Source organism: Rhincodon typus, chromosome 4 (genome assembly GCF_021869965.1).
Source record: "Rhincodon typus isolate 14 chromosome 4, sRhiTyp1.1, whole genome shotgun sequence".
In the NCBI taxonomy this organism is placed as follows: Eukaryota; Metazoa; Chordata; class Chondrichthyes; order Orectolobiformes; family Rhincodontidae; genus Rhincodon; species Rhincodon typus.
Window position 1 is genome coordinate 20,297,190 of NC_063335.1, and position 19,277 is coordinate 20,316,466.

General features: G+C 42.2%; 1 protein-coding gene across 1 annotated transcript in view; it reads right to left on the minus strand.

Moving 5' to 3' along the window:
* Positions 1-19,277, minus strand: part of stmn2b (stathmin 2b) — a 55,037-nt gene that overhangs the window by 1,859 nt on the left and 33,901 nt on the right. Inside the window, exons 2-4 of the mRNA XM_048595884.1 lie at positions 7,911-8,006; positions 7,234-7,412; positions 1,058-1,249 (exon numbers count right to left, since the gene is read on the minus strand). Coding sequence (XP_048451841.1) covers positions 1,058-1,249; positions 7,234-7,412; positions 7,911-8,006 — 467 coding nt within the window. The remainder of the gene's footprint in view (positions 1-1,057; positions 1,250-7,233; positions 7,413-7,910; positions 8,007-19,277) is intronic.

The window sequence follows — 19,277 nt, forward strand, 5'->3', positions numbered from 1 at the left end:
TCTGCCATTTTAAAAAAAAACATCAATGGGAAATTGAATGTGTTAACAAGCCAATTGGCTCGAATATTATGCTGCCTGTGTCATAATGCCATTGGCATGCGCATTGGAGCAAAAGTGAGAAGAATGTTTTTTAAACAACTTTATTGAAAAGGTGTGAAGGAAATTTGTGGTGACCTGTGTGCATTGGGACACATATCCTGCCAAAAGTATTACCCACCCTTTGTATCTCTCTGCGTGGCCTCCAAACACCTTCCCTTTCCAAGTTCCCCTGCACCAATTAACTCTTCTTATTTGATGGCCTTTTTTTAAAACATTCATTGCTGTGCCATCTTGTAATGGCAGGGGCAAGGAATACACCCTTTTCTCCTCCCACCTGTTCACCTACTAAAATTCAGCCCTCACTTATTTATACCTCTATGTTCCTCCAGACACCCTTTCTTCTGCTCTGGCACTGATAGACAAATTTTCTGCTCCATGGCCCTGAAGAGTTGTTTCCAAAATGAGACATCACCTTCTTATCCCATCTTCAGTGTTTTGACAAAACCTCCCACTTCATCCACAGCTTTGACCACTCTCTTTACCACTTCCTGCTCTTTCCCAGAACTTTTCTATAAAGTGACTGTTATGTGGAAGGTACTATATCGTGGAAGTTGCTGAGTAAATTTGAAGGTGGACCATCTCTTGAGACCACACTAAGGAATGAAGAACCTCCTGAAATTTATAAGCACATGCTAATGGTGATAACAACATTGGAAGGATTATACTGCTGTTCAAAGATTTTAACGGTTTTTAAAATTATTGTGAAGTGTTTATGTTTAAATATGAGCAACGTTTTGACCAGACGGATAATTTTCAATTGCACCTGCTGGGTGATAATATGGGAGTGGATTGACTACCCATTATACAGCTCATCATAATGGGATGAAAATCACATTGGTTTGATAACAAGACAGTTGACATACTCTGCTATACTTATGCAGTGAAGATGAACATAACCCCTGAATGTTTGAAAGTCTAGATATTGCTGGCAATAAGGAAATCTCTGCTCAATATTTACCCTCTCGCGGAGACGTTCCATAAGAGCAGCTAAATGAGCCTCACGGTTTTCCTTGTTCAGTTCCATCTTTATGATCAGTTTCTCCTCTGCAGTTTTGCTGAAATTATTATTCTCTTCCACGGCCTTTTGCAAGACCTCTCGCTCGTGCTCTCTCTTCTCTGCAAGCTGCTTAAGTACCTGGGCCTCCTGAGACTGCAAACAACAGAATATATACAAAACTATAGCAGCTTTGTTTGACTGTGCGTTTACGAGTACATGTCATTAAAGCGATCCTGCGAAGAGCTATAAGATAAACAAGATTTAATTCTACTTTTCTATTAAAATGATCACTTCAAAATCAATGGGTGATTTACTGGATTTATTCAGTTTTCTGATCATATAGCTTGATTTTGAAGAAACATCAACATATCGATTAGAAGGCATTCATTTCATTACACTGCAGCTATTAACAGTTAATGTAAGACATTGTTATAGAGGTGAAGGCACATTCATTAACAGACATGCAAAAAAACAAAAGGAGTCTGATTAGGAGAACTGTCCTCTTAAATATACGAGCAATCAGAAATGTATAATCAGTAAATCCGTCTCCAAATAAACTGATTCAAATTCATCCATAATTACATGCATCTTACAATAAGGTGCTGGTGAAAATCCTTTTCGTTGGTTTATGACGAATTAAAAATAAACAAGCTTGTTAATCCCTTGTTTGGCAGTGACCACAACTACGCTCTTTATGAGAATAGAGAAAAGAAAAGCAAGAGACTAGATTTGCCAAAGCCAATTATATGGAATTTTTTTTTTAAAGAAAGCACCTTTCCTCGAGCCTGGATTAAATGGTTGGAGAACTGGTAAACAGAGCAATAATGTGAGGTATTTAAAACAGCAGTTGGCAATGTGAAAATCAAGAATATTTGAATAGGGAGTGACGAGGAATACTGTGAAGGGCCTAATAAGTAAGAAGAGTATCACAAAATAAATGGAAGGATGAATCAATATAAAGTATATAGGAAACTGTAAAACAGGAAAACTATAAAAGGAGAGAAAACAGAGAACAATAAAGCTCTTCTCCAGCAGAACATTACTAATATAAAGAGATAGTTGAGTAAAGGTAGAACTGATAAAAACAAAGGAAGCTGAGGGCTAACCTTATGGAATTTTATAAAGTCATGAGGGGCAGGGATAGGGTGATTAGCAAAGGTCTTTTTCTTAGGGTGGGGGAGTCCAAAATGAGAAGGCATAGTTTTAAGGTGAGAGGGGAAAGATTTAAAAAGGACTTGAGGGGTAACATTTTCACGCAGAGGGCGATGTGCGTATGGAATGAGCTGCCAGAGGAAGTGAAGAGGTGGGTAGAATAATAACATTTAAAAGGCATCTGGATGGATATATAAATAAGAAGGGTTTAGAGGGATATGGGCCAAATGGTGGCAAATGGGACTGGGTCAGATTGTGATGTCTGGTCGGCACAGATGAGTTGGACTGAAGGGTTTGTTGCCCAGGCTGTATGACTATGATTCTATAAGTGGGCAGTTTGTAATGGAGCATGAGAGAGTAGTGAAAATACTAAATAAAACTGGAGGCGAATTTCCTCAGAGATTCTCCAGTTGAGTCATGGAAACACCAGGAAAACAACATTTACACCAGTAAATATGACATTCCCTTTAAAAGGAAGTGAAGGATAAAGTGGGAAGCTATAGGCTAGTTTTTACTTCATTGCTCTCCAGTACAGTTGTAGGAAAATCATTGTCTTTGACTAAACAGAATTGAGTAACAGGAACTTAATTTCCTATCGATTCTTCCAATCCATGTAGAATGATACTTAGGGTCCCTGATGCAATTAGTAATGTTGTTAAATTGGTCAGAACACCTAAATGTTCTGCTTCTCTGCTTATGTAACAGATTAGTTGATCTTTATGGGGAGCTGAAAATTTTGTAAGAACAGTAGTATTATAAAAAGTTGAATTTCCAGCACTACGGGAGGGGTCCTTATTGTCATAAACCATGTGTTACAAATGAGTGGGTATTGAATCTGTATAAACAATGTATCATATTGAGGGGATACTGCATTCTTATTAACAATGTATCACATTGGGGAGCTATTGTAACATATGTTACAGTGAGTGGTATTGCAATTAGTATATGTTACAGCACAGGGTAGTTTATTCCTATGCTATCCTTCAACGATTCAAACTGTTCTTTAAAGTCAGACTGACAAATTATTGCAGTGTGTGAAGTTGCATGGGGTCCAGGGTGTACTAGCTAGATGGATAGAGAACTGGCTGGGCAACAGGAGACAGAGAGTTGTAGTGGAAGGGAGTTTCTCAAAATGGAGAACTGTGACCAGTGGTGTTCCACAGGGACCCGTGTTGGGACCACTGTTGTCTGTGATATACATAAATGATCTGGAGGAAGGTATAGATGGTCTGATTAGCAAGTTTGCAGATGACACTAAGATTGGTGGAGTAGCAGATAGTGAAGGGGACTGTTGGAGAATGCAGCAGAATATAGATAGATTGGAGAGTTGGGTGGAGAAATGGCAGATGGAGTTCAATCCAGGCAAATGTGAGGTGGTGCATTTTGGAAGATCCAGTTCAAGAGCGAACTATACAGTAAATGGAAAAGCCCTGGGGAAAATTGATGCACAGAGAGATCTGGGTGTTCAGGTCCATTGTACCCTGAAGGTGGCAACGCAGGTCGATAGAGTGGTCAAGAAGGCATACGGCATGCTTTCATTCATTGGACGGGGCATTGAATACAAGAGTTGGCAGGTCATGTTACAATTGTATAGGACTTTGGTTCGGCCACATTTGGAATGCTGCGTACAGTTCTGGTCGCCACATGACCAAAAGGATGTGGATGCTTTGGAGAGGGTGCAGAGGAGGTTGGTATGGAGGGCGCTAGCAATGAAGAGAGGTTGAGTAGATTAGGATTATTTACATTAGAAAGACAGAGGTTGGGGGGGACCTGATTGAGGTCTACAAAATCATGAGAGGTATAGACAAGCTGGATAGCAAGAAGCTTTTTCCCAGAGTGGGGGACTCAATTACTAGGGGGTCACGATTTCAGGGTGAGAGGGGAAAAGTTTAAGGGAGATATGCATGGAAAGTTCTTTACGCAGAGTGTGGTGGGTGCCTGGAATGCGTTGCCAGCGGAGGTGGTAGAGGCGGGCACGATAGCATCATTTAAGATGTATCTAGACAGATACATGAATGGGAAGGGAGCAAAGGGATACAGATCCTTGGAAAATAGGTGACAGGTTTAGATAGAGGATCTGGATCGGTGCAGGCTTGGAGGGCCGAAGGGCCTGTTCCTGTAATTTTCTTTGTTCTTTATCAATTTCTAATAAATGTGGAATCACATTACCAACAAGAGTTGAGTCGATTTTCAAGTATTCATGAAGGCTAATTACGAAATAAGCAGTCATTAAATTTCTACTTATCTAATGTGCCAAATTAGAAAGAAAACATTGTGAACCTAATCTAGTGAGATGATGAAGCCCTAACGTTTGACTGCTGCATTGTTCATGCTACTTGACTTCTGGTGCATTGTTATTTCTTTACTGTGCAGATTGAGCAAATGGAAACACTGACCACATGAGTTTCCTGAGAATAAAAGTGCTGGAGGAACTCTGTCAGCCTGGAAGCAGGAGTAATGTTTGGAGTCCAATATGGCTTTTTGAAGAGGAGTTACGCTTCTAGACCTGTTGAGTCAATCCAGCACTTCCTGCAAGGCAGTCGGTGCCTGATCAAGTGACTGGACCTCAGGCAGGTGCTCAGAACCCTGCTGCACTCTTCCTGTAAACTCCAACATCACTTGCCTTTGTGCTGGCTCCCCCAGTGATGCTGGTATTCTGGATCTACTCTTCTGGCACTCGTCATGCCTCCTCTGTAGTGCTGTTGTGCCCATCTAATTAGCTGGCATCTCCTGACAGGCAGAACTTCTGCCCTGGGTTCTCAAGTCCAAGGGAAGATTCATTTGCAATTTTGCTATTATCTGATTGGTCTGTTTCTCAGCAGACACTCCCCCTGCAAATGGTCTCTCACTGGCTTTCTAACTGGCAGGCGAGACCCCCCAATGCTTCAACAAGACTCTGCCTTTCAGGTTTTGTATTAGAGGGAGATGTCTGAAAAGCATGTAGGTTTACAAAGGTGTCAGGATATCAGTTTGGCCCATCTTCCTTAGGCTAGGGAGGTGGTAATTTCGCTAAGTTTTATAATTCTGATCACACAAGATATACAAAGCCCAAGTCTAAAGTTGCTACCAATATTTCACGATTGGATAGAGTTCCAAAACTTATTACCCAGGTGCACAGGTGAATAAAATTAATTTGGCTAGAACACCATGATACCAAGGAACACAAAATGTACTGCATGAATCAGATCCAATTTGGCAATAATTTAGCTCAATTTGAGCAGATATATTCTCGTATCTAAAGGTGAGTGCTAACCTAATCAGCCTGGTGGGAGGAGGGAGATTTCAGGTCTGAAGCTTGTCTTTTTACCTAGCCTGCATTTACGTTGCATGGAGTCAAGGGGGAGTTTGCAATAATGAGTTACATCCTGCTACAGTAAGCAAATGGAATATTAGCTTCGGCAGCATTGTACTGTCATTGATGGATCACAAAGTTATTGCTACAGACTTTTAAAATAAATCTTGGTTTGTGATTTCATTAACAGTGATCTGGCATAAAATATCACTGATATTGAAAGTTTGGTCACATCTCTTCAGGAATATTAAAACAAACTTTAATCTGTACAATCCTGAACATGTCGTGCAGACTCAATCTTGCCTATTATTTTATAAATGACAGTCATGTTGACAAAGTTCTTCATATTGCACTCATCAGGTCAAAGGCACGAATGCAAATTTCAAATGATCACAACATTTTCTAACATAGATGACAGGTGCTGGCAAGTCAAGTAAGACCTACTAGCCAATCAGCAGCCTTTTCTTTTGTCGTGTAAATTGTTGTGATTATTTGCAATTTAGCATTCTTGAGCTTAACCTGGTGAGTACAAGATGACGAGCTTCAGGAAAATTCTTTCCTTTCATCAATATTCAGTTATTCTTATTGGGCCTTCAGCAACAAACTTTGATGTACCAGTTTAGATTCAATTCATTCAATTATGTGTGATGCATTGTCCAATAACACATAGCTCTCAGTCAAAACAGTGAAAGTATGATATACAATATCTTCGCTAAAATTCATGTATATTGATACAAAATTCAAATTTGTGTTTTTGCTCTTAAATACACTATGAGCATAGACATTGCAATAATGAATGTGCCTGAATTATTCATAAGTAATAAGCAATCTTAGAATGGCAGAAAATTCTATTTTCTGAGACTTGGGTCTTTTCTCTTGGTTGTGTTGAAGATGCATTTAACTTAGCAGCCTCCAGTACCAAATAGAATTGAATATAAAAATTTTAGTGAAGATTTAAATAGCAATCAAAAACACTATAATCAGGAGGCAGCAAACAACTGAAAGAAAAAACCGAGAGAACTGCAAAAACAGAAATTGCTGGAAAATCTCGGCAGGTTTGGCAGATCTGTGAAGAGGAACCAGAGTTAATGTTTCGGGTCTGGTGGCCTTCAGAAACTTCTGTTTTTTAATCAACTGAAAGGCATGAGATTGGTACAAGCTTTTGCCTGAATACAGTGCATAATTTATCATTCAATACCTGAACTATGTACTTTAAATTATTTCTGCAGATTTTACAGAAAATATGGGGCTGATAGTTCGTAGTATTGCTGATATTGCTAAGTGATAGTATTAAATAATTCCATTAAAATGTGAGCTAATGGTGAACATATGTTTAAAAAATTCTCCTAAAGGCATTTTGTCAACTAAGAGGCAGTTTCAAGTTTCTGATGGTTGCTCAGAACCTCCCACAAATATCCATGTTAGAATCTGAGTAGTGAGTATTGGTGAACTGACAAACATAGGGACAATGATAGTTCAGGCCTCACCTGACATCCATATGCACATGGAAGTCAAATCTAATATTCCTATTGCTAACTGTGGCTGAGATTATCAAATTTTTCGCAGACCAGGGATTAAAGTCAAATGTCCTACGAGAGAATTAAAAAAGCCAAGTACCAATCATCAACGAAGCCCCTTCATTTCATTTTGCAAGTTGAATTGTATTTGGTATGATCCAAAGAATTATTTTTACCTTCCTCCTGTCTTCAGCGGCCTCGAGCTTCTTTTGGATCTCATCCAAAGAAAGGTCCTTCTTCTTTGGAGGTGACAGAGGACGATCCAGTGCTGGCACCGCTTCTGGTGAAGGTGGCTTCAAGATCACCTCAAAGGACTGACCCGAGGCTCGCTTGTTGATTTGTTTAACTTGCATGTCTGAAGAATATTTGATGTAATGCAAACATGTGCATTTTACAAACCATTGCATCAATTGGAAACAGTCAGAAAAATAGGCGCTTGCGGCTCTGCACGGTCAGAATGAATTGTGAACAACTAAAAACACTGTTTGATCTGAGAAAAAGTTTATGCCTTATTTTTTCCTGATGAGCACAAGTTGCTCTTAAACAGTTTTTGTTGAATTTAATGGTCATTCTCATCCCACATAGTAACATTTTCCAGGCTTTACTACATTACTATACTGAAAAGAGAAAGTGTTTTTCTTTTAGGACTATTACCTATACTAAATGACTACTTTTTGAGACCAAATTAATTATCAGGCTAATACTAATTTTAAGAAAAAAAAGATCCATCTGAACTACCATCAGCTACATAAAACACATCTATTATTGTAATTAGCTCTGTCACCTCTTTATAATTGTTATGAGCAATTGCTTCCTGTTAGACTGTGAGTTTAGATCGTCAAGAATGACTCACCATCGTAGTTATAGAACGTGGCAGCATGTGGTTCAGAATAGAAGCAGGAACATATCAGAGAGAGCATGGAGAGCTCCTTCATTTTTTCTTTGTATGCTGCAATAAATCAAAAGCAAACAGGATTAATTTTCACTCTCTTTACATAATGTTACACAGAAGGCTGACAAAAATACAGGTTGAACACAATGGAACTCAAAGCAAAGGGCAGACTAAGACAAAATTGTTTATCTGGGGTAGCACCTATAACAGCAATACAGCCTTGGACCTGAATTGGTAAGAACTTGTTTATAATTTGAAAGTTGGATTTTATTGCATTTAGGGAAATATCTCATACCTAAGCCTATTTTTAAAAAAAGGCAGAATATTTTAGTTGAAATAGTCAATTTATAATCAATAATATGAGAGAGAAATGCAAAACATGCAATCAAGATGGAGAATAGTCTCCAAAAGCAATGTTGCTTAACAGGGGACAACTTATTAAGTTGTCCCATTAAGTTGTAGGAAAGCAGCTGACTGACCGTCTATTATCACCTGTCAACGGCAATAGCACATCACAGGATGTGCACTGATACTGCAGTATGTTCCAACCATTCATAGAGTCATAGAGTTGTACAGCACAGAAACAGCCCCTTCAGTCCAACGTGTCCATGCCGACCAGATATCTGATCTAAATCTAGTCCCATTTGCCAGCATTTGGTCCTTTTCCCTCTAAACCCTTCCCATTCATATATCCATCCAGATGCCTTTTAAATGTTGTTTTAACTCAGTTTAAATAATCGATGGAGATCACTTTTGAAGTTGAAGGTCATGGCAACTATTCTCCAGTCCTTAAAAATCTACATGTACTAGCTCCAACTGCTATGCAACATGAAAGTAAATGATCAGCCTATAATGCTTGATCTCTGAGATTGGGGACTGACAGGGTTAACAAATGGGAGCTTCAATAAAATAAACAAATATTACAATGACCATTGTTACAACATCTCTTGGAAATAGATACCATTCTTAATGGATATGCAAACCTGTCCTTGTGCTCTCACACATCCTATATACGTGGGCAAATATTTCACTGAAATTCATTGAGGAACCATTCAAACTAAACCACACTTAAGAAATCAATGCAATGTGAACATTGAACCTTTATATAAATACATTTTGAAGAGAAATACTTGTGTTATCATTTCATTATTTAAATATTGGTTAGCCAGGACTTACGTTGTGAAGTTCTCTTGGGTTTTGGTGACAATTTATTGGAAAGCTGATAACACAGATGTTGATAATTTACATGAATATTGTCTCTCTGCTTCTAAGCTAATGTTTATATGAAGCTGTGCTCCACTATATTTCACAGTACAGTAAGAAAGGTTTAGTTTTACATTTGGCAATTTAGCTTCATCATCCACTACTGCACTGATAAATATTTGTCACTGCTAAAGAATTTAGTTTCCAGTAGTTAATTTTCATGATATTTGAAATAACTGCACAAAGGCTGGTATCCCATCACCAAGTCACCCTTTATTTATTTGTGCACAGTACACTGACTGTAGCCAGCCAGCTCAGAGTCAATCCCCTGAACTGCGGAGATTTTAATCTTCTGATTATATTGGTCAGCCAGGGCTTTTCTGATTGGGGTTGTTAACCTGGGCCAATCAAGAACCTTGTAGTTAATTAGGTCCACCTGGTTCCAATCACTACATCTATTTCCACCCCCTCCTCCGCCAACCACTTAGTCTGGGGATGGAGGCCTGGTCTTTTGCTTGTACCTTTTTTTGCAATGTTTTCATCCCAGGTCCGGTTCCTCTGACTCAGACTCAGACATGAGTGGTGTGTACCAGACTGTGGCCCATCTCTTGCACTTGAAACGTCTTGGGAGAGTTTCCTCCACTTCTTCTGGTGGTAATGGTATCAAGATTGCATCCATCTCAGACTCTGAGATTTGCTTGACACTAGATGGAGGAGGAGCACCTATGGTTTCTGCCGGTCATTCAGGGTGTTCTGAGGGACGAGGTATGTTTTGCTCTTGCTCTGTTTGTGAGGTAACAGCTTTTAGGTGATCCACATGTTTGTTCTGGACTGGTATCACCTACCTAAACTCTGTAAGTCACAGGACCTGACTTCACATCAACATTGTCACATACCATTTCCGTGGTTCTGGCACTGAACTTCATCCCGGGAATTAAACTGTCTCTCTCTCACTTAGAGGAGACCTGTGGCCAGCATTGGTGTTCCTGCTGCCATTTCTCCCCTCTTCCCAGGTCTGGGAATATCAGGTTTAACCTGGTGTGGAGTATTCTCCCCATCAGCAACTCTGCTGGAGCTAGCCCTGTTGTTGCGTGTGGGTGGTCCTATTATTGAACAGGAACTGAGACAGTCTGGTCTCAATTGATGCTGTAGGCTGCTTCTTTAAGGCTGCCTTCAACATTTGAAATGCTCTTTCTGCTAGACCATTGGATGACGGATGGTAAAGAGATGTCCTTACGTGCCGAATGCCGTTGGACTATCGGAAATATTGAATTTCCTGCTGGTAAATGATGTCCCATTGTCCATGACCAATAATTCCTGGAGCCTGTGTTTCGCAAATGATGCTTGCAGCTTCTCAATCGTCATCCCTGAGTTTGCTGAACAAACTTTATGCACGTCCAACCACTTTGAATGGGTGTCCACTATAACCAGGAACATTAGCCCTTGAAAGGACTGGCATAGTCAACATGCAACAGAGTCCAGGATTTTCCTGGCCATTCCAATGAATGGGGGGCAGGGCGGTGCTGCTGTTGGCAATTTTTGTCCTTGTTGGCACTCTGGGTACTGCCCCACCAATGCAGTTATTTTGGCATCCAACCCTGGCCACCAGACATAGCTTCTTGCCAGCATCTTCATCTTGGAAACACCTGGATGACGCTGGTGGAGTTTGGCCAGTATCTGGCAGTGACCTTTACTCGGGGCAATCACCCTTGCTCCCCACAGTAATATGTCATCCTCCAGCGATCTGGTCTCACTGGGTCCAAAAAGGTTTAAATCGTGGGTGCGATGGCCCTTCTGTTTCTCCCACTACCACCAGCTGTTTCAGTTTCACTAGGATCGGATCCTTTTGCGTCCACAGTCGGATATTGTTTGTGGTGATTGGAAGGGTGTCCAGAAAGTTTAAAACCAAAATGGACTGTTCCAGGGGAGGAACCACCGGTGAAGTATCTGCCAGTGGGAGGTGGCTCAAGGCATGCACATTAGCTACTTGGCTTCCTGGCTGGTGTTCTAGCTTGTACTTGCATGCGCTGAGAATAAGAGCCCAGCGCTGAATTCTATTGGAAGCTATGGGTGGCACTGCCTTATCTTCCATCAGTAGCCCTAGCAGGGGTTTGTGCTCTGTCATTATGACAAATTCCCATCTGTAAAGGTACTGGTGGAACTTCCTCACGTCAAAGATGACCACCGAAGCTTCCTTCTCTATCTGGGCATATTTGCATTCGGTATCAGCCAAAGTCCAGGAAGCATACGCTATCGGGTGTCCCTTTCCATTGGACCACCAGTGAGCCAACACTTCCCCGATACCATATGGGGAAGCATCGCATGTCAGCATGACTTCTTGCTTCAGATTAAAGTGGGCCAACACCTTAGATGATGATAGCTGCTTTTTCACTCCCTTAAAGGCTGGTTCTTGGCTACACAACCATTTCCAAGCCTGACATTTTTTCAATAGCAGGTGTGAAGGTGCTGAGATGAAGGCCGGGTTATGAATGAATATTTGTTAATAATTCACTAATCCAACAAAAGACCTAAGCTCCGGTACAGACATGGGGGCCAGGGCACCTTTGATCACGCTCACTTTCTCTTCCAACGTGTGTGACCTGGTTTCGTCGACTCTGTAACCCATGTAGGTCATTTGGGGTGCCTAGAACACATGTTTTCCCCTCTAAAAAGTGTTTGCCCACCTGGGAGAAAGATTTAAGCACAATTCCAAGTTTTCCAGGTGCCCTTTATTGGTCTTCCCTCTTATTGGTACATCATCCAGATAAATGGCAACCTGGGGTAGCCCTTGTAAAATGTTCTCCATGTTCCGCTGGAAAAGAATGCAGGCTGATGATACCCCAATAGCAGACTTGTATATTGGTATAAACCCTGATGGTATTAATTGTAGTGTACTTCTGGGACTCCTCATCCAGTTGCAATTGCAGGTAGGCGTGGCTCATGTCCAGCTTCATAATGGACAGACCCTGCCAACACTGTGTACAAGTCCTCTATGCGAGGGATCAGGTATTTATCCAGCTGTGAGAAGCGGTTTACCGTTTGCTTAAAATCCCTATAAAGGCGAACAGAGCCGTCGGACTTTACAATCGGTACAACTGGAGCTGCCCATTCTGCAAATCGCACTGGTTTGATGATTTCTTCACTTTCCAGCTCCTGATTTCCCTCTCTACTTTTGCTGACAAGGCAAATAGTACTAGGCAGGCCTTACAAATCTTGGAATTGTGTCCTTGACAACATGTAAAATGGATTTGGTCCCCTTTGATAGTCCCAAGCCCTTCTTAAACTCCTGGGTATTTTACTGGGACTTCACTGAGGCAGCCATTTTCCAATGTGAAGCCAATCGAGGTGAACCTTTCTCAACCAATTCCACCCCAATCAGATTGGGCCTGAGCCTTTTACTACCATCAGTAGTAACTGCACCAACTGTTTCTCATGGGAGACTGGAACCAAAGTCGTACCCTTAATCTGCAACGGTTCCGCAGTGTATGTTCTCAGTCTGGCTGAGGTCTTGTGCAAACTTAAAGGTTGGAGTCCTGAGTGAATCTTGTTAAAGATGATTCTGCAACCACAGATACAGGTGCACTGGTATCAACCCCATGGGAACTAGGTGACCATTAAACAAAACAATGATTTTAACTGATTCTAATTTGGGTGTCACTAAGCAATTTACTGGCCGATGAGTTTTCTCCCTCAAGTCAGGCCTTGTAGGACAAATAGAGGCATGATGTCAGAAATGCTTACCCCCAACTCCAAGATGACAGTTGTAAGTGAATGTTCTTCAGGCATGGCCTGTTTTCTCCTGTCGTCAGTGAAATAACTGCACAGAGGCCGGTATGCCATCACCAAGTCACCCTTTATTTATTGGGGCACAGTACACTGGCTGTGGCCAGCCAGCTCGGAGTCAGTCCTCAACTGAGGAGATTCTAATCTCCTGGTTAGATTGGTCAGCCAAGGCTTTTCCTGATTGATTGGGGTTGTTAACCTGGGCCAAGGGCTTCGTAGTCTAAGAGGATCACCTGGTTCCAATCACTACAGTATTATAACTGGTTTAACGTTATTTTAATGTGCAGTAGTGGATTGAAAAATACTTCATTCTTGCAATTTGTTTGTCCCTTTTCTGCTTCCTGGTTAATTTTCACTTGTCCATCATCAGCTACTTTAGGTTCTTTTCTTAATGTGCAGGATTTAGATTTTCTCATTCAGAAGGCTCATTTGTACAACCCTTGAACCCACAAGTTTCTGAAATTCTAATCTGATCTATGTTTAAACGCAACCTACATTGCCCAATGTTCCTAATGACTCAGAAAGGCTGCTTTACTTTCCTGACCATCTGTTTGGAGGTTTTTAAGATGGTCTGTGAAATGGTGGCTCAGTGGTTTGCACTGCTGCCTCACAGTGCCAGGGACCTGGGTTCGATTCCAGCCTTGGGTGACTGGTCTGTGTGAAATTTGCATGCTTTCTCCTTGTGTCTGTACGGGTTTCTTCTGGGTGTCCTGGTTTCCTCCCACAGTCACAAAGATGTGCAGGTTAAGTGGATTGGCAATGCTAACTTCTCTGGAGTTTCAGGGATGCCTAGGCTAGGTGGATTAGCCAGGGTAAATCAAGGTTATGGAGACGGGTTGGGTGTGGATGGGATGCTCTTCAGAGAGTTGTTGTGGACTTGCTGGGCTGACTGGCTTGATTCTGCACTATAGGGATTCTGTGATACAAGATCAGTCTCAATATCGAGCCCGGAATGGCATACTGTGTGAATTTCAGTGCAAATCTCATCAGTGTACAAAAGTAACAAAGTTTACCCTTATTTAAAAGTGTAGTGAATGTGGGAAATATTACATAAACTCTACAACTCAGAGCAAAAACTGACACATTTCTTTAAGTGCCCTGTCAGATGAGACAGGTATTAAGGATAATCTGTTGCAGAGCTATTCTGTGACTGAGACAGTCGCAATTGGTTATCTATTTATGAGAACTGCGCAGATAAAAATAGAATGGGAGCCTAATCCTTACACACTTCCAAACTTTAATTTACAATAAGATAGAGGTAAAGTGGTTACTGAACCATACGGTTACTCTTGTATTAGGGAGAGATGACTGGTGGTGTTTTAACCTGAGGGTCACCATGCCTCAGGCAAAACAAGACAACGAGTAGGGAAGTCCAGTGTGGTAATCTCAACCTGTGCAGGAATTGAACCCATATTGTAGGTGTCATGCACCAGCTGTCCAGCCAACTGAGCTAAACAACCAGCATCAGAGGAGCAGGAAAGTTGATGTTTCGGGCCGGGACCGTTCTTCAGAAATGGGGGGAAGGTGAAAGGAGCTCAGAAATAAATAGAAAGAGGAGGGGTGGGGCTGGGGAAGGTAGGTGGGATGGTGATAGGCGAGTGCAGGTAGGCAGTGGTGGGGATTGCTTAGTGGGATGGGTGGGGCGGATTGATGGGCCTCCTCCAGTGTCACAATGATGGCACCTGCAAACTGGAGGAGCAGCACCTCATATTCCGCCTTGGGAGCCTACAGCCCAATGGCCTAATCATGGATTTTACCAGTTTCAAGATCTCCCCACCTCCGGCCTCATCCCATGGCCAACCCTCCCTCTCATCCCCGCCTCCTTGACCGGACACAACCTGTCCATCTTCTGTCCCACCTATCCACCCCACCCTTCCCAATGACCAATCCTCACCACTCCCTACCTGCACTCACCTATCACCATCCCACCTATTCTTCTCCAACCCCACCCCTCCTCTCTCTATTTATTTCCCAGCTCCCTTCCCCCTCCCCATTTCTGAAGAAGGGTCCTGACCCGAAACTTCAACTTTCCTGCTCCTCTGATGCAGCCTGGACTGCTGTGTTCCTCCAGCTCTACAGTTTGTTATCTCTGACTCCAGCATCTGCAGTTCTTACTATCTCTGAGCTAACCAACCCCCTTGATTTACAGAGACACATATTACAAGCACATACTTCCAAATCCAAACACCACAGTTTCAGTCTGATCCTATATACAGGAACATGAGTGGATGCTTGGTTAATCCTCAATGCGTAAATACAACTAAACTTTCAATTAGTACACCATTAGCAGATTCCCATCTAATGAGCAAAAGACTCTAGCATCGGCAGTTCTTAGATCACAGAATCCTTACAGTGTAGAAACAGGCCATTTGGCCTAACAGATCCACACCGCCCCTCCAAAGAGCATCCCATCCAGACCCATTCCCTTACCACTGCATTTTCTCATGTCTAACCCATCTAACCTAAACATCCCTGGCACAATGGGCAACTTAGCATGGCCAATCCACCTACCCTACACATCTTTGGACTGTGGGAAGAAACCAGAGCACCCGGAGGAAACCCACACAGACACAGGGAGAATGTGCAAACTCACACAGGCAATTGCCCAAGGCTGGAATCGAATGCGGGTCCCTGCTGTTGTGAGGCAGCAGTGCTAACCACTGAGCCACCATGCCGGTAGTTCTTACTAGCTTTGAAAAAAAAGGCACTGTTTATACATCATGAGGAGAGGGTGCTGAGTGGTCAAGGATTCATTGGCAGAGTGAGTAAAGAAATCAACGTAGTGTATTTGGATTTCCAAAAGGCATTTACTGAGGTATCTCATAAAAGGTTACTGTACAAGACATGAACTATACCTATGTAAATATTATATATTAGCAGGAATAGAGGATTGTCCAATATACCAGAAAAAGAGAGTTGGGATAAAATGGTAAATTTACGTTGGTAATTGTAACTAGTGGAGTGCCATAGGAATCAGTTCTGGGTCTTCAACTATTTACCATCTATATAAATGACTTTGATGAAGGGGCTGAATATATCGTAGTCAAATTTGCTGGCGATACAAAGATAGATAGGAAAGCTGGTCATGAATGAAGATATGAAAAGTCTGTGTTGTGTCAGAGCTGTTCTCAATTTACAAACTAGTTGATCAGCCAAAGGTTTTGGCAACATTTCAACAAACACAGCATGATTCCATTCACAAAGCGTATTGCTAAAAAAAAACTCTCAGCTGCTGTACTCATGACAATGATATATTTGCTTTCACAGACAGCTCTGAACTCGTCATTAGAAAATTCACCTTCATTATCAACCAAATGGTTCACTGTTCTCCCAAGTCTTGCCGTATCAATTTATTCATTATTTATCTGTAATAACTTCCCTGTCCTTAGGATATCTGAAGCACAAAGGGATTTAGGAGTATTAGTTCAAGATTCTCTTAAGGTTAATGAGCAAGTTCAGTTGCCAGTTAGGAAGGCAAATGCAGTGTTAGCATTCATTTCAAGACAGTTAGAATACAAGAGCAGGGATGTGCTGCTGAGGCTGTATAAGGCTCTAGTCAGACTGCACTTGGAATATTGTGAGCTGTTTCGATCCCTGTATATAGGGAAAGTTGGAAGGGGTCCAGAGGAGCTTTCCACGAATGATCTCAGGGATGAAAGTCTTGCCGCATGAGGAGAGGTCGAGGACTCTGAGTCTGTATTTGAATGAGTTTAGAAGGATGAGGTAGGATCTGATTGAAACTGGGATCTGATTGAAACTTACAAAAACTTACAGAGCTGGGCAGAGTGGATGTGGAAACAATGTTTCTACTGGGAGAGACTAGGATCTGAGGGTACAGCCTCAGAGTGAAGGGCTGACCTGTTAGAACTGAGACGAGGACGCATTTGTTCAGCCAGTGGGTGGTCAATCTGTAGAACTATTGCCACGGAGGGCTGTGGAAGCAAAGTCATTGAGCCTATTTAAGACAGAGATAGGTTCATGATTAGTAAGGGGACCCAGTATTACAGGGAGAAGGCTGGAGAATGGAGTTGAGAAACATATCAAACATGACAGAATGGTGGAGCAGACTCGATGGGTCGAATGGCCTAATTCTGTACGTACATCCTATGGTATTATATGTTATTGCAGAAAGATTAATTCTTAAAGTCAAGTCAATAAAATGGAGGGAGAAAACGTTTCTTTATCCAATACCTTTGGATCCATGGCAATGATGTTGTTAAACACAAACGGAAGATTTACAACAGGACAAGGAGTGTCCTTTGATCCAAATTTCAAAATTCTGCTCAATTTTTTCATGTTAGTCTCATATAACCGTTGCCAACCATACCTGCATCTTCTATCAATACAGTTTACAATTAGGGTGAGCAAATTCTCTATATAGGTTTGAAACAAATCTCTTTCCTCTTGTCCTCATTACCTGACGCACTGGTACTTGGCTAATGTTTTGGGCTCGCGTTTTGAGAAACATTGGGCTGAATCCTACTATAACTTTGGCTAAGTGACATTTTGTCGAGTTTCATGGCAGATTTCTTTCCATGACATCCAGCAAGTGTTCTCATATGATCATCCCAAACTCACGTCATTAATGACTTCCTAAGGATGCCCCTCTCATCCCATGCTAACCCACTTCTTTCATTCACCACAGTCGGAAGCCCTCAATGCTGCTGGGATATCCTGGGACACCCTGGGATCCCCAGCATTGGTGCCATCTTTAAAAGGCAATTGTGCACCCAGTTGGGAGCTGTCAGTATGGAACTGCCCTGCATGGTTCATGACATTACACCCAGAAATGGAAAAAAAACACAGGAGAAATTGGTACCTCGCTTTTCAATCAGGAACCTGGAGGGCTGTCCTCTTCTCCCAGGGCTAGCAAAGGAGACCATGCTATCAGACTCTGCTAGCCTGGTCTGAGGTTGCTAGTCAGGTCATCGCAGTCTGAGCTATCTGGAGGAACGCCCAGCAATGCAGGAAGGAGGTCATTCACTTTCTCTGCTCCACCAGGATAAGTGTGACCAGTTTCTCTGTAACCGCAAACTCACTCTATCTCCGTTACTATGCCCACCTTCCCGTAAATGCTCATGTTCTACCACTCTTATTATTGCATATGATACCTTTCCTCACTCGCTCTCACCCATCCAACCTCCCCTCACTACTAACCATGCATGCTGCCTACTCAGTCAGAATACCTTACCATTTTACCACCAGCTGAGCCAGCACTAACAGCTGTGCCACTCACTCTGACCTTACTCAATCTCTCTTTCAATCAAAATGGTCCATAATAGGCCAGAAAATACCGAGACAGGTGACAGGGTGATTGACATTTGGCTCCTCGGCATGGATAAGGAGACAACCCTGACACTGATTACCATGGGTGTCTGACTGACTGTGCCCACGCCCCTGGACTGATATTGGAGCTGCCAGGGCCTGCTGACTGAAGGGCTTGATTCTGAGACACAGCCATTAATTGAAGTGCTGTTTGCCTTTGTTTGTTGGCATACGGTACAGATGTGAGTTTGCTGTAGCATAGTGCCATACAGTAGCATGTCCACCCCCTTGACTGATTGCTGCTGAGTGCTGTGCCTGGCTTTGTGCCTGTGCTAAAAGACAAGGCAAACAGAAGGACAGTCAGCCTTTGCGCTCAGGCTGAAGGGCAAAGCGCAAAAAGGCATGGCATGGCAAAATAAGCCAAGGATGTTGTGAATATCCCAGACAGGCTCAAAATGAGTGAGAGCAAGCAGCCTGGTCCAGTTGGGTGCCTGTTCCTGTGTACAAAGTATCCTTGTAGCAGCATCACAGTGGTAGGTATTGGTATGCTACAAAGTACGGAATTTTATTGTCAGTGTGTTGGAGATATGCCATAATGGTGCAGAGAGGGTTGCATGTGTTGTATGTCAGTGTCTTTCGATATGGGGTGCATGCAGTCAATGCCCATGTAGTGTGCTCTGAGTGTTGGTGCTGGGTGTCTGTGATGGAGATCCGGAGGAATTAGTGGCGAGCTGGAGTGAACGGGTAACTGCCCTGATTTTCAAGTTAGGAATGTTCAGCATCTAGTTAGTGTTCAGCGGGTGTTAGAATGGTTGACTGCAGATTAAATGAGATCAGATTAAGTAATAATGAGGATAATCATGAACAATAAATTCCTGCCAGTAGACCTCCCATTGCTCAGGAGTGCTAATCATGACTTGACATCTGGAATTTATTTGGAAAATGCAACTTTTTTGTCCCAATATCAAGAAAAGCCTTGCCTGACTTCTCATGTAATTTTCCCAAATTTCTTGCCATAGTCACTTTGTTCAGGGCCTAGGAAGATTTGTTATGGGGAGATAATAATGTCCTGACTGG